At 38.6% G+C, this 13,728-nt stretch overlaps 1 protein-coding gene across 7 annotated transcripts in view; it reads left to right on the top strand.

Moving 5' to 3' along the window:
• ank3b (ankyrin 3b) overlaps positions 1 to 13,728 on the top strand; it is a 159,373-nt gene that overhangs the window by 121,115 nt on the left and 24,530 nt on the right. For 4 of the 7 annotated variants that reach the window (XM_088916637.1, XM_088916635.1, XM_088916634.1 and 1 more), the window contains 9 exons: positions 1,709 to 1,815; positions 3,791 to 4,015; positions 6,840 to 6,994; positions 7,423 to 7,634; positions 8,290 to 8,497; positions 9,034 to 9,130; positions 10,295 to 10,523; positions 11,043 to 11,168; positions 11,767 to 11,889. In XM_088916637.1, the coding sequence (XP_088772763.1) occupies positions 1,709 to 1,815; positions 3,791 to 4,015; positions 6,840 to 6,994; positions 7,423 to 7,634; positions 8,290 to 8,497; positions 9,034 to 9,130; positions 10,295 to 10,523; positions 11,043 to 11,168; positions 11,767 to 11,889 (1,482 nt within the window). Of the gene's footprint in view, positions 1 to 39; positions 94 to 1,708; positions 1,816 to 2,407; positions 2,441 to 3,790; positions 4,016 to 6,839; positions 6,995 to 7,422; positions 7,635 to 8,289; positions 8,498 to 9,033; positions 9,131 to 10,294; positions 10,524 to 11,042; positions 11,169 to 11,766; positions 11,890 to 12,265; positions 12,293 to 13,728 lie in introns of all 7 variants that reach the window. The other 3 variants (XM_088916638.1, XM_088916636.1, XM_088916633.1) reach the window with 3 other exon arrangements.

The raw sequence follows: 13,728 nt of genomic DNA, 5'->3' as shown, positions 1-13,728 counted from the left end.
AGTTATCCATGAGATTAAACACGTGTTTTTTTCATTCAGAAGCTTCAGAGTGTCTGCAAACACGTTTCCTTCATTATTGACCCTCAGAATAAGGTACATGGTACATCGCTTTGCACTCTTTCCTCTCAGCTGTGTTTGTTTTAGGGATCTCGTATGCAGACAAATATTGGCTCTGCTGCACATTTTCCATTTCCATTTCTCTTTACTGATCAGTCTGTGTCAGAATCCTCATTTTGGTCATTTCTTATGTTCTGCTTTTTATTTTCGATTCCGTTTTCAGGATGTATTTTTCCTCAAGTAGTTTCAGAAATCCATAAATTAATTATTCCTGATGCTTGTATATATATTTTTTCCTTTTGCTTTGCAAACAATTCTAGTAGAATTCACAGTTGAGATTTTTTGCTATATAAAGAGCATGACTTTGGAACTTAGTGGTAGTGTTACATAAAGGTATTGGGGGATATTAAAATGGTAACATCAGTGTAACTAACAAAATTTCACAATGATTTCAGCATTTTATTATGTCATTATGGTATTATTTTGTGCAAACCTGAATTCTTAAAAATGTCATTTGCCACTCTTTGCCATTTGCACCTCTTGACATGTTTGTGTCAAAATATTAAAATTTCATTGGTTGTCCCTGACAGTTGAGAATGCTTATCTAACATGAGCCTAGGAGCTTATTGATGTCCAATAAGGCAGACATTCTGGCAGGTTGAGCTGGTGTTGTCTGTGGAGATGTCTGTCCGTGTACTGCGCATTCTGGTCCTGGAGAGCTCTGTTCCACACTCTTGCTTCTCGCTTTTGACATCGTGGGGTCTCCTGGGTTCATTCTTCGATATTCTTCCTCTGGTTCACTGGAGGGACATGATCTCCCAGGAGTGGAAGGGTCAATGTGTCTGCAGGTTTTCAAAGCTTCTTTCAAGCTGCCGAAGAGCTAGGAGAGACTTTTAAATCTGTCAAGTCAAGCCATTAACCAGCTGGTTTTGCCTATTAAGTTGAGTTGGATGCCTCCCAATACAATTCTTCAATACACCCCACAGATGGTGGGTAGGATTTCTGTGGAAAGCTATACCCTGTACAACATACCTGTATGGTGAAAATTGCTAGAGAATTCTGGGTAATGATGAGGAAGATGGGGAAGAAGTGCCTCATTCTGAACCACTGCAGCCTCCTTCTGAAGAAGCCTTCAGTGAAAGATCGCTGACATACAGTGTATTTGTCATCAACTCATTTATGTGCATTCTCATTCCCTACAAGTCTGAATGCATACAAAATGTGAATAATTAATTTCAGTAACTACTTTGAACGCAGTCCAGCTGAGCTGATCATGGGATACAATTCAGACTGATGAAATTCACTGAACAAGGTCCCCTTTTTTGAATTCCTTTTAATGAAGTCGATGACAAAGGGTGTGATGTAAGTGACGTGACAATCAGGTGTTCTTTCCATATAATTCATTCTGTAGCATTTTAAAAGAATTATTATCAAAGAATCATTTTGCAGTATTAATCAATATGTTCTGTTTGAAATTCTGTTGCTACTAAACATCTGGCATTTGCTACAATAACACACCTATACCTTCATATAGCTTAGACGAGCATTTGTTGATTATAAATGCAGGTACGTTCAGGGATAACATAAAACCCTTTGTTTTGAAATGAATCTTGGAAAAAAAAGACTAAGTGAAAGTTTTCGTGTTTTATAGCACCTGACTGTGACAAGGGAATATGACTCAGACTCTCTGAGACGGTACAGCTGGGCTGCAGATACCCTTGACAATGTGAACCTTGTTTCCAGTCCTATTCATTCTGGGTAAGTGCCAAACTGCTGAGCAGGAGGAAAACTTGTGTGTTTACAGCATTGGTCTGTTTAAGCTTGTTAGGTTACTGCTCAGTGCAATGCAGTACTGTATATAAAGTAGCTGATGGAGTGTTAAAGTTTTACACCAGGACTCTACGTTTGCCATGTGGTATGTTCAATCAGATTCAGAGAAGTAGAAGGATGATATGACTGGGCTGGCCATCATAAGCCATAGGACAAAGTCAGGCACTGAAGTGATAACTGCACAAGTTTGGAGAGGCAGCAAGGGATATTTTCACGTTTTGTATCAATAAGTATATCTTTGTGTGTAAAACTGAATAGCAAACTAATTATTTATGATAAACATTAATTATCAGGCACCTGATGGGTTTTGTTTGCTTTTACTGCAGTCCTTCTTTTCTTTCGTGCCTCACCCTGTGAAATCGTTCATTTCCTCCTGCTCAGTGCAGTTTCTTTTGCTTGCTTCTTATTTGCTTCATGAGAGTAGTTCAAATGACAATAATCATAACGATATTAATCAGAATAATGACAATAATGTCTTTCTTTACTTTGCCTTTCTACATTGTTTCATTTTATTTTGCAGCTTTTCCTCTCCACTTCCCCAGTATGACTCAAGGTGATAATTCTGTCCTGTTACCAAGCTGTTTCTTTTTCCTGTCTGACTGTCTGTTTCATCTGTTTGGTCTTTCACGTAGAGTAAATGCCCATTGTAGCAGTACTTGCAAATCCCCTGGGAAGGATGCGCTTTGTTAAGAAGGTGTATCTTAAAGGGCTTAAAAGTTTAATACAAGATATAAGGAAACAACAGCATGTCCTAGTGAGGTTTACACACCTGCTTGAAATCTCCTGCACCTTTGTACAATATCTATGTATTAACCCCTCAAATATGCAAAATGCAATGATAAAAGTGACTGCTTTGTACTGTAAGTTAATAAGTAAATTCTGACTGAATATTTGGTCAGAGTTATTTCTGTGATAATGAATTTTTTTTTACCTATGAAGTAGTTTTCTCAGCCCTAGTTAAAAAGCACTCTATATGGTTAATTATTTGGAAGAAATAGTTTTAAACCTTGACATTTATGAATTAGTCATATTTAATCAATATTAACTAAAAAATAAAATAGTTAAGATGTAAGTTTAAATCATTGAAGGAGTATAAGAGATGTGCCCAAGTTTTTGTAAAAAGAAAATGTAAAACATCAATATTTGGTGTTTCTACACCCAAATCAATTACAGGTGAGAAATTCAAAACGCCATCTAAACTGGCCATCTAAACTGCATCTGTTGCATCCTAAACTTCTATTTATAAATGTCTTGCTACTTGCAAGGCTCTTATTTAGAATTACTCTGTTATTATAAAGCATAATGTGTTTAACCACATGATAATTTTATCATGATAACATGATAACTGTTATTATGTTATTAACAGTTTTATGATGTACTTATGTAATTTACATATGTCCCAGGATCTAAATATATACAAGGAAGAGTTTCAGTCAGAAAACAAAAAATCTGGATGAACTCTAATATTTATATAGAGTTAATTCCATTACTGACCAGTTAATTTTAATTCACTCTTCAGAGCTATAGATCTTGAGTGCTTAACCTTGGCAGCGTTCCTTAGAAATTCTTTCCAATTGTGTTAAACCACATTGCTCCCCATTAAATTTCTCCTGTTGGTGTGATTTCAAGCCTTTCGAACGTAGCAGAGAGAGGTAAATTTGCAACAGACTTACTGTTTTGAAATGATGGAGTGAGAGGTGGGTTCACTGCCAGGGCTGAAAACTCAAAAGCACCATTTCTCTCTCTTTCTTTCTCTCTTCTCTTTTTTTTTTCCTTTGGAAATAAAGAGGCTGAACGTACGTTTCGGCTGTAGAATCCCGACACGGGACACTGGCTCTGTGGTTTAGTGAAATAACTGGACGTTTCCCTACACCGCTTGTTTGCCCCCCCCCTTCCCCTCCAGGTTTCTGGTCAGTTTCATGGTTGACGCTCGCGGCGGATCCATGCGAGGCAGCCGCCACAACGGCATGCGCATCATTATCCCGCCGCGGAAGTGCACCGCGCCCACGCGCATCACCTGCCGCCTGGTGAAGAGGCACAAGCTCGCCAGCCCCCCACCCATGGTCGAGGGAGAGGGACTTGCCAGCCGGCTGGTGGAAGTCGGCCCCGCAGGAGCCCAGTTTTTGGGGTGAGTCGGGTTGGGCTGATTTATTTTTTTTTATTATTTTTTTTATTTTTCTGGCTTTCTGACCCATGCCATGGCCCACCATCTTTTTTACCTCCTGCGGCTTCAAGAGTCAAAGAATGTTTTTTTAAAAAAGAAGGAGAGAGGAGAGAGGAGAGGAGAGAGGAGAGGGACGTCCGCTGGACACCACTGTTCCGCCACACAGGAACACCTAACGCTAGGCCGCAGGGCTCTGCACGAACCACACCAGTGTCCGGTTGCCAGGGCAGGAGGTCAGGAGGTGTTTTATACACTCCACATCGACACCCCCTCCCCCATTACCCTTCATTGCCGAACCAGTTATTCCGTCTGTCAGGAAAAGAGGACTGCAAACAAAAAAAACAGCTAGAAAAGTGGACTGAAGGGAGCCAGGCAGCCAAACCACTGAGAAGTTAGCAATTTTTATTCCTGAAGCAGTGCCTAGATGGGAGTTACAGAACCCTGCGGGAATGACAGTTTGTTCTTTATCCCCCTCTTTGTTTCTCTTGTTGCTGCATGGATGTTATTCAGTAAACTGCACCTTCCCTCCAGCCCCCCCCCTCTTAATGAGGGAGAGAGCATGGTTAGCCGAATCCTGCAGCTCGGGCCCCGAGGAACAAAATTTATTGGGTAGGAGAATGTTAAGAAAAGACGCAAACTGTCCGAGCGAATTATTACTACTTTTCTTTTTTGTAATTGTTTTTTTTTTTTTTGGTCACTCCCATGTTTATTTATTTTTTTTCTGTTTCTCTAAAGCTTTCAGTTGATTTTTCCGTCACTGAAAGATCATGGTGGCTTGACTTTTCAGAGCTGTGCTAACCCTTCTGCGCTTTGATAGGCATGATGCACTGCAAGCATACTGCTGTCATGACTGCTTTACTTTTTATACTTTTGTAAACCTGATCTCCCACAGCTGCATCAAACACATTTAAGTCCTCAGTGGAAGGCTTTTAATTTCTCTGAGTTATGGAGAAGGTATCTGGTGACTTTAAAACTCTGAACCTCTTCACAGGTAAATTTTAAAGGGGTGTAGGAGGAGAAGGTGTGGGCAAATAGCAAGTTCTTTTAATGTACTTAATGTTCTATAGTACAGATAAAATACTACAACTTAATGTTTAAAATATGTAGCTTTTCAGGGTAACGATATTTAGTGTTTTTTCCTTTAACAACCTGCAACATTCAGAAATCATTTGCAGCATTTCTGTTGCATGTAGTACCTCTTTAAGCATCCATTAAATCTGATATTCATTTGCAGTACTTACAAAATTAGGATAACAACCCTCTATGTGTTTTGTAGCTGTCATTTTTATCTTTGGTACCTTCTCTGTATCAGTTTGTTTTTACATTCAATGTCATGCACTAAATTGTAAAATCATTTTTTGTACTTAAATGTTGGTTTAGACAGTATAATTCTTGTTAACTACACAGATTGTGTCATAAAGCAAAGCAGGGTTATGAGACCCAATAAAATTCAAATTATAAATGAATGAATCTTAATATTACAAATTTTCAGAATTGTGCAAATGTAAAAAAGTAATATAGAATATATTAATCAAATAAGAATGTAAATTAGAATATATCAGAATCAGAATATAAATAATATATATCAAATATAGTGTTATATTTATCATCTAACAGGATTCTTGAAAATGCTCAGCAAAAAGTTAAAATAAATTAAATGATTTGCAATCCCACCTGACTCCACAAGTTAAACATTTTTTTACTGGCTTTGTTGTCATTACTTTAAGGATTTTAATGTCATGTGATTTGGACTCGTGACAGCAAATGTCATTTACCTGTAATAAAGTTGCAGTCTGCATAGTTAAACAAGAATACTGTCTTAGCATATTTGTTAAGAAGCTGCAGAGTCCACACTAATTGGTTTTCAGCTGTCTTTCTAGTAATCTGCTTTTTAAGTCTGCCTCAATATATCAGGCTTTTATGTACTGTAACTATACTGTAATTTTCACAGACATTAAGCGCAAGGGTTTGCTCGAAGGCTGGAGGATCAACAAAAAGACCACATATAGACATTTCAGTTTGAAAAATGAAAGATGCCATCAGACACACACCTTGCTCACGGCTCACCACCCAAGTTGTTGCTCCAGTGTCAGAGAGTGACCAGTTTTAACAGCAAACCTTTTGTCTCTCAAACACCCTGGGTTAACAAATAACACAGCATTGTGACATAAAAATGAAAAAAAGACAAAGAAATGGAAAGTTTAGCTGGGAGATAGTTAAGTCAAATTAATTCTCTTCTGCAAAAGGTTGATTTTATTTCTAAAGATGCTTGTTTGTCAGATATGGGAAGTGGGAATGTGGCATTTGAGATGTGCTGCATTATCCTTGGGTAAACATAGCAACACTTTAATACAATCATGTAAACTCACTGACTTTTCTTCTTCAGCTTTTTCTTCACAGATACGATTTGGTATAAAAACCCTTGCTACTAGTCCAAATTATTGCTCTTGTGTCCCTCTATATTAAAAAGGATTATGCAGCTTTTCTGATGCTTTGATCTGGTGTCAAGTGAAATTGCATTCACTTTTTTATTTTTTTAATGGAGCGTTTTGTGAACTGCTACCCGCTGTGAAATAATGAGTGCAACTTATATACTGCAAGTCGATCAGAGTGTTGAGTTTTGCTCCACACCATTGTTCATCTTTTCTTCCTCTTTGGGAATAATACATGCCAGCATCGAGGAGTAATCGATGACGTATCCCACTCCGAAACCGGAGAGGGAAGAGAAACATGCCGCTACTTGGTCATGCTTTGGAGTGCCATTGTTAAATGCGTGTATTTTTTCCAGCCCTGTGATAGTGGAAATTCCCCATTTTGGATCAATGAGAGGGAAAGAGAGAGAACTTATCATTCTGAGGAGCGAAAACGGAGAAACGTGGAAGGAACACCAGTATGACTGCAAATCGGAAGACCTTAATGAAATTCTAAATGGAATGGATGAAGGTAGGTGTCCAATATCAAAGTACTGTGGGACTGAGATATTTTTATGTGGGAGTTGTAAATAGCAATAAGTGTCAGGATGAATTACAAAACCAGATGGCAAAGTGACTTATTTACTCATAAGAGACAGGGTACAGCTGTGTTGCGGAAGCACCTTATTAGTGCTCTGAATTTCATAAATAGCGGAGACCCCTGTTTCATCTTCTTCTAATTCAGCCTCTGAAACAAAATGGAGATTTCATAAACTCAGCCAAATGTAGAACTATTTAAAACATGCCATGCTGTTAGCAAATTAATTCCAGAATAATTTGATCATAAATTTGTTTGCAATTTTTCAAGCTTTCCTCAATGTTTAACTTCTGGAATGTGCCGTCTGACATTGGCATCTGCGGTCAGCACACGTTTTGGGTAAAAACTGTTTGCTTCTACAGAACTGGACAGTGCCGAAGACCTGGAGAAGAAACGTATTTGCCGGATTATTACTAAGGATTTCCCCCAGTACTTTGCTGTGGTGTCCCGGATTAAGCAGGAGAGCAATCAGATGGGTCCAGAAGGGGGTGTCCTGTCCAGCATGACAGTGCCGCTTGTGCAGGCCTCCTTCCCGGAGGGAGCGCTGACCAAGAGGATCAGAGTGGGCCTGCAGGTAGGGAGCACATTGGGGCCCTCAGTGTCAGGATGGTGATTGACCAGGCCAAAAGAAAGCATAAGCATCAGGCTGCACATTCCCTTGTGTTTCATTCAAAATGATTTTGCATACACAGGAAAGTGTCATTTCTGGAAAGTGTTCCAGCTTTACTTCCATTTTAGAGGAGGTACCTGCACTTTACATTCAGCTGTAACTTGAAATTCCTGAAATTACAGTTTAGTTTAGCGTTAACCGATTGAGTGCTTCAGGATCTGTCTGATGCCAAAAAGTGGTCTGGACAATCACTGTTTTTACCTCCCCTTGCTGTTTAGTATGTGTCACTGAACAATGTGGAGTAACTATACCAGGAGATTCTTGAAAATGGATAGGCATAGGTGAAATCCTTTTTTTTGCAAAAAAACAAGTTCCTCATAGATGCAACAAAGCTAGGACTATTGTATTGAGGGGTAAACAAAAACAATTTTTAATTAATTTCATCAACCAAATTGAAGGTTTGAAATTTTATTTGTTTGGGATTTTATTCCATTTACTAAGTGAGAACATGAATTAGAATTAATTCATGAAGTAAGAGTAAAAAATAAACTGAATTTGGGAATTCTGAAGTAAGAATATTGTGCCAGCTGCCAGAAATAACAACCATATCATTTTACAGGCTCAGCCAGTTCCAGATGAAATTGTGAAAAAGATTCTTGGCAATAAGGCCACGTTCAGTCCTATTGTGACCGTGGAACCCAGGAGGAGAAAATTTCATAAACCCATCACCATGACGATTCCTGTACCGCCGCCATCTGGAGAAGGCGTTACCAATGGATACAAAGGAGACACTACCCCAAGTCTGCGATTGTTGTGCAGCATAACAGGCAGGTTTAGCAAAAAAAAAAGAAAAATAACAATGTATATTTATAGTGTTTGATGTCAGAAATTCCATTAGGCACACAAAGCAGGACAGATTGAAGTCAGTCTTATAGATCACAAGAAATTCTTGGTCATTTCTGGTATTATGTCCATAATAGGGCCCATATTAAATTTAAAACATAACCCTGCCAAGTAGTTTCCAAACTTGGTATTTATGTTGGCAGCTTTCCAAGTAACGTAAGAAGTTTCTGGCACACAGGAAGGTGCTCTCTGGTGACGATCTTGGAATTTAGGATTGGCTTGTGGAAGTTTTGCCTTAATGTGTGCCTAGGTCAGCATACTAAGTAACGTTTATAACAAAAAAAGCAGGGCTAAGATGACTCAAAACAAAACAGTTTTACCTTAACTGGCAAAATTAATTTATTTTAATGTTGTTCTATGACCTAGTAATTAGGGAAGTATTAGGGAAGGTTCAAAGTTTTCTTCAAGCAGAGAATTTGAGTTTTGTTGCTGTATCGTCAAGCTATTTTGTTGTGCACAGGAGGCACATCACCTGCACAATGGGAGGACATTACAGGAACTACCCCACTGACGTTTGTGAGTGACTGCGTTTCATTTACAACAAATGTATCTGCCAGGTAAGGCTTCTTTAGGGAAAGATTCTCCCAAAAGCTTTCAAACATGTCTACAAGACAAGACCTTAAAAACTCAACGTATTTCAAATGTAAAAAATGTTGGTGTGCTCTAAAAAGGTTAGATGTGACTCAGTTGAAATCATGTGCTCGGTTTGGCGTTTCGAATTTGGAAATCTCCTCTTTTAAATTAGATTATTTTTTGTCATATGCTTTGGCTCTTAAAGCCTCTGCACATGCCAGGCACCTCTGAGATTATTTAGTACTTCAGTCATTTGGTTGCTTGGCTACATCATGCTGTATTTCATATACAGAGCTCTGAATCATTCTGTGAAATGCAACTGGAACAGAAGAACATAAAGGTTACAAACAAGGGGAGCCCATTTGGCCCATAGAGCTCATTTGCCAGCAGCCATATCACCCTGCAACTCACAACTAGCAACCCACTGAAGCTAAGCAGGTGTGAGCCTGGTCAGTACCTGGATGGGAGACCTCCAGGGAAAAACTAAGGTTGCTGCTGGAAGAGGTGTTAGTGGGGCCAGCAGGGGGCGCTCACCCTGTGGTCTATGTGGGTCCTAATGCCCCAGTATAGTGACGGGGACACTATACTGTAAACAGGCGCCGTCCTTCGGATGAGACGTAAAACCGAGGTCCTGACTCTCTGTGGTCATTAAAAAAATCCCAGGGCGTTTCTCGAAAAGAGTAGGGGTGTAACCCCGGCGTCCTGGCCAAATTTCCCATTGGCCTTTACCAATCATGGCCTCCTAATAATCCCCATCTCTGAATTGGCTTCATTACTCTGCTCTCCTCCCCACTGAGAGCTGATGTGTGGTGAGCGTTCTGGCACACTATGGCTGCCGTCGCATCATCCAGGTGGGGCTGCACATTGGTGGTGGTAGAGGGGATCCCCATTACCTGTAAAGCACTTTGAGTGGAGTGTCCAGAAAAGCGCTATATAAGTGTAAGCAATTATTATTTTTATTATTATTTGGTAGTTAGTAGCTAATTGATCCAAGGATCTCATCTAGCAGCGAAAGAAGCCAGGGTATCTGCGTCAACAGCATGGATGAACAGCATGTTTCAGACTCCAGTAGCCTTTGGTGTAAAGAAGTGCTTTTAGTTCTTGGTTTTAATTGCACTTTTACATATTTTCCCCCTTTTTTCTTTTAGGTTTTGGCTTGCAGACTGCCATCAGATCCCAGAAACTGTTGGCTTAGCTTCCCAGCTCTACAGGGAGCTTATCTGTGTTCCATACATGGCGAAATTTGTGGTCTTTGCCAAAATGAATGACCCAGTGGAGGCCCGATTGCGATGCTTTTGTATGACTGACGACAAAGTAGACAAGACTCTGGAGCAGCAGGAGAATTTTGAAGAAGTTGCCAGGAGCAAGGATATAGAGGTTTGTTTGGATCTTCGAAAGATATTATTCTTTAGGTTTTGCATTTTATGCTCAATTTGCCATGCTTAAAAGGAAGATGTTTAGAATTTGAAATATATGAAATATTGAGACTTATTCTGCACTCTTGTTCCTAAATACTGTTTTTTAGGGTGAATTCACTGAAACGCCATAAATTAATAAACCATGTATAAAATAGTATTTTTAACATATCTAGCATATCTTCACTGCAGGAACAGCTTTTTAGAAAGTAGTTTGTAAATGTTATGATTTGAACACTCATCATTAGATTTTTATCCTGTCTCAGCCAGACTATTGACAGCCCTAGTTATCTTACCCAGGATGCCGTTCATGTCGGCTGTTTCTGCACAACAGGCACTTCACTCCAGTGGCCCTGAGGCCGGTGTGATTTATGGAACAGTGAACCTCGAAGACCACTTATCTTTCTTTAACAGACAGAACACAACATTTTTCTTTTCTTTTTTTACATTAATGAATAATCAAGGCCTGCTTTTTTTGCAGGTTTTGGAAGGGAAGCCCATCTATGTGGATTGCTATGGTAACTTGGTTTCTCTGACAAAAGCGGGGCAACAGCTGATTTTTAATTTTTATGCCTTCAAAGAAAACAGACTTCCCTTCTGTGTGAAGGTAATATATAGCATTCCTAAATTCTTAACATCACAAAAGTTGGCGGCGATGTGTGTGGCTGATACTGTGCAAGAAGCAGAATGATGCATTCAACTAGTTTAACAACTTATTACCTATTAGCTTACCAAATCGATTGACTTAACAGCTTCCTAAAATATGTCATATGCTCTTAGTAACACCATTTTCAATCTCCTTTTATCCAAAGACTTTTACCGCTAATAATCCTGATCCCTTTCATACTGAATTGGATCAGGCAGCTTAATTGGAAATCCTGAAACACAGTTCATGAGAGAAAAAAGCACAGATCTCTGTTAGTGAGGGTGAGATAAGTTTAGCAGGAATAATCCTTTAAAAGGGCTCTCAGTAATAACTGATAAATGTTCATAAACTGAACCACAATCCTTATGTAATATACTGTATAATGTAGTTATATATGTTATATGTGTTTTTTAATTTCTGTCAGATTCATAACTGATAAAATCTTACAATGTTAGTTTGAATGTAGTTGTATAGCAGAAAGCAAACATTAGTCTCACATAGTCATGCATTTGCTTTTCTAGAGAATGTGTCTCATTTTAAGGCTTTTCTGCTTCCACAGGTTAGAGACAATAGTCAAGAGCCGTGTGGGCGATTGTCATTCCTCAAAGAGCCCAAAACTACTAAAGGACTTCCACAGACTGCAGTCTGCAACTTAAATATTACACTGCCTGCTCACAAAAAGGTACATTGTAACCATATTGTGTCACATAGCAAACAATAAACTGACACCCTGAGTAGCAGATCCTCTGATTGTGACTTTTATCTGTTATGAGCCTCTTTGGTCCTTTGTTCTGGCTGTGTCTTAAACTTTTTTTTTCTGACTGGGACTTTTTTATTTATTACTCATGCTTGGCTGATGGTTCATAGGCTTTATGTGCTGTGTAGATTGATTTTAATTTATGTGTTACTTTGCAATAAATGTTTTCCTTTTTTGCTGGCTTTGAGGTATAAGCTTACATTGTGTGCTTTCAGTCTCCCTTTTCATGTCCTGATATTTCTTTTCCCTACTGTCCATCGTATTATTCCCTGTTTCTGCAATGCATCTTGGGAACCAAAAGGAATTGGAGTCCGATCAAGATGAAGAGGTAATATACTGTATACACTCCATTGAAGGCATGAAGTGTGGTTTATCTCTTTGAAAATGTAATTCTTTTAGAAAAAGATGCATTCACTGAGCAGCAGTACTGCCCATGGTGTAGACACAAATATCCCCAAAGGTAAAACCAGTTAATGAAGTTACTCATTGCCCCTGTTCATTGCATCATTAATGGCAGGCTATTCAAGGACAGCTCTAGTCCATTCACTCTCATGTTTTAAGGCGGCCCCGAGCTGACTTAAATCGGGGCCTCCTTTGTGATTGCTGCGCAGGGTTAGCAATTGCAGAGCCAGAGTTGCACTAATGTACTATATGTGACCTAAATTGTGAGCTGCCTTTCCTATCAAAACACAAGCAAGAATACTTAGATAACAAAACACTCCCAAAGTCACCAACAAGCAAAATGGAAACAAATGGAAAATAAACAGGAGCTGTGAAGTTCACCATGTGAAACAGCCATTTAATATTGTCAACACTAATAGCTATAATTATAGTCATAGTTCATAATATCAGTGGTTAGCTTTTAAGTTTAATAAAAATTCTTAATAAATTAGTTTATATGTGTCGTGTAATTTTGAACTAGTGTGACAGAAATGCTTCATGATATTTTGTTGTAGACTACACTCTATCAAAAAAAATTACAGTTATAACTAACTTTCACTTACTGTGGTTGCAAAATGCTTCCATTACAACTAAAATAAAAGCTGTTGTAATACCTCATGTAAAGATTTTCCAGTATAGTCACTGGTATGTGTGTTCCATCATGAATTGGCCTGGTTGTTCTCAGCCATCCACAAGCTGGAATGAAATTGTATCTAGAAAACGAGCAAAGCCAGTGCAGCTTCCTCATATTTCCCTTATAATGGCACTTATAGAATCTGTGGATTTGGTTTTCAACAGTATGGATACATCACCACAGGTATTAATGTATTTTTTATGGAATTGGTCCAGTAAATGGTGCAAGTGGAAAGTAAAATTTATCTTGTTTCATGTGTCAGGCTGTTGGATGCCAATATGAAGAAAAGCTTGATTGGTAAATGTGTATATTTATCAAATGTTACAATGCAGATCTAGGAAATATATATTGTTTAGCATACAATAATACTTACAAAAATCTAGATCAGTTAAGATATCTTTTATAAAGCACTGCTCAGAGACACCGTAATTGAATTAATTTATTCACATATGTGAATTAGTTTGACAATAAAATTGTCATAAGATAGTTGTTGGTAATGGGTCTGAACCCTAAAATGTTAAAAAGCACTTTAAAAAAAAACATTCAATCTTGTTTGGCTTTGAAGACATTTGGTGGCCTGTGTTCATTTGAAGTCTTAAGGGGAAATTAGGAAATAACAATATTGAGAAACAGTTGTTAATGAAAGTGGTGAATAAACCACAGATAACTTCGAGCCCCAAAAGGGTTTG

Source organism: Atractosteus spatula, chromosome 5, assembly GCF_055471065.1.
Source record: "Atractosteus spatula isolate fAtrSpa1 chromosome 5, fAtrSpa1.hap1, whole genome shotgun sequence".
NCBI classification, from domain to species: domain Eukaryota; kingdom Metazoa; phylum Chordata; class Actinopteri; order Semionotiformes; family Lepisosteidae; genus Atractosteus; species Atractosteus spatula.
The sequence above is the reverse complement of the archived record's forward strand: the minus strand, read 5'-3'. Positions and strand labels throughout refer to the sequence as shown.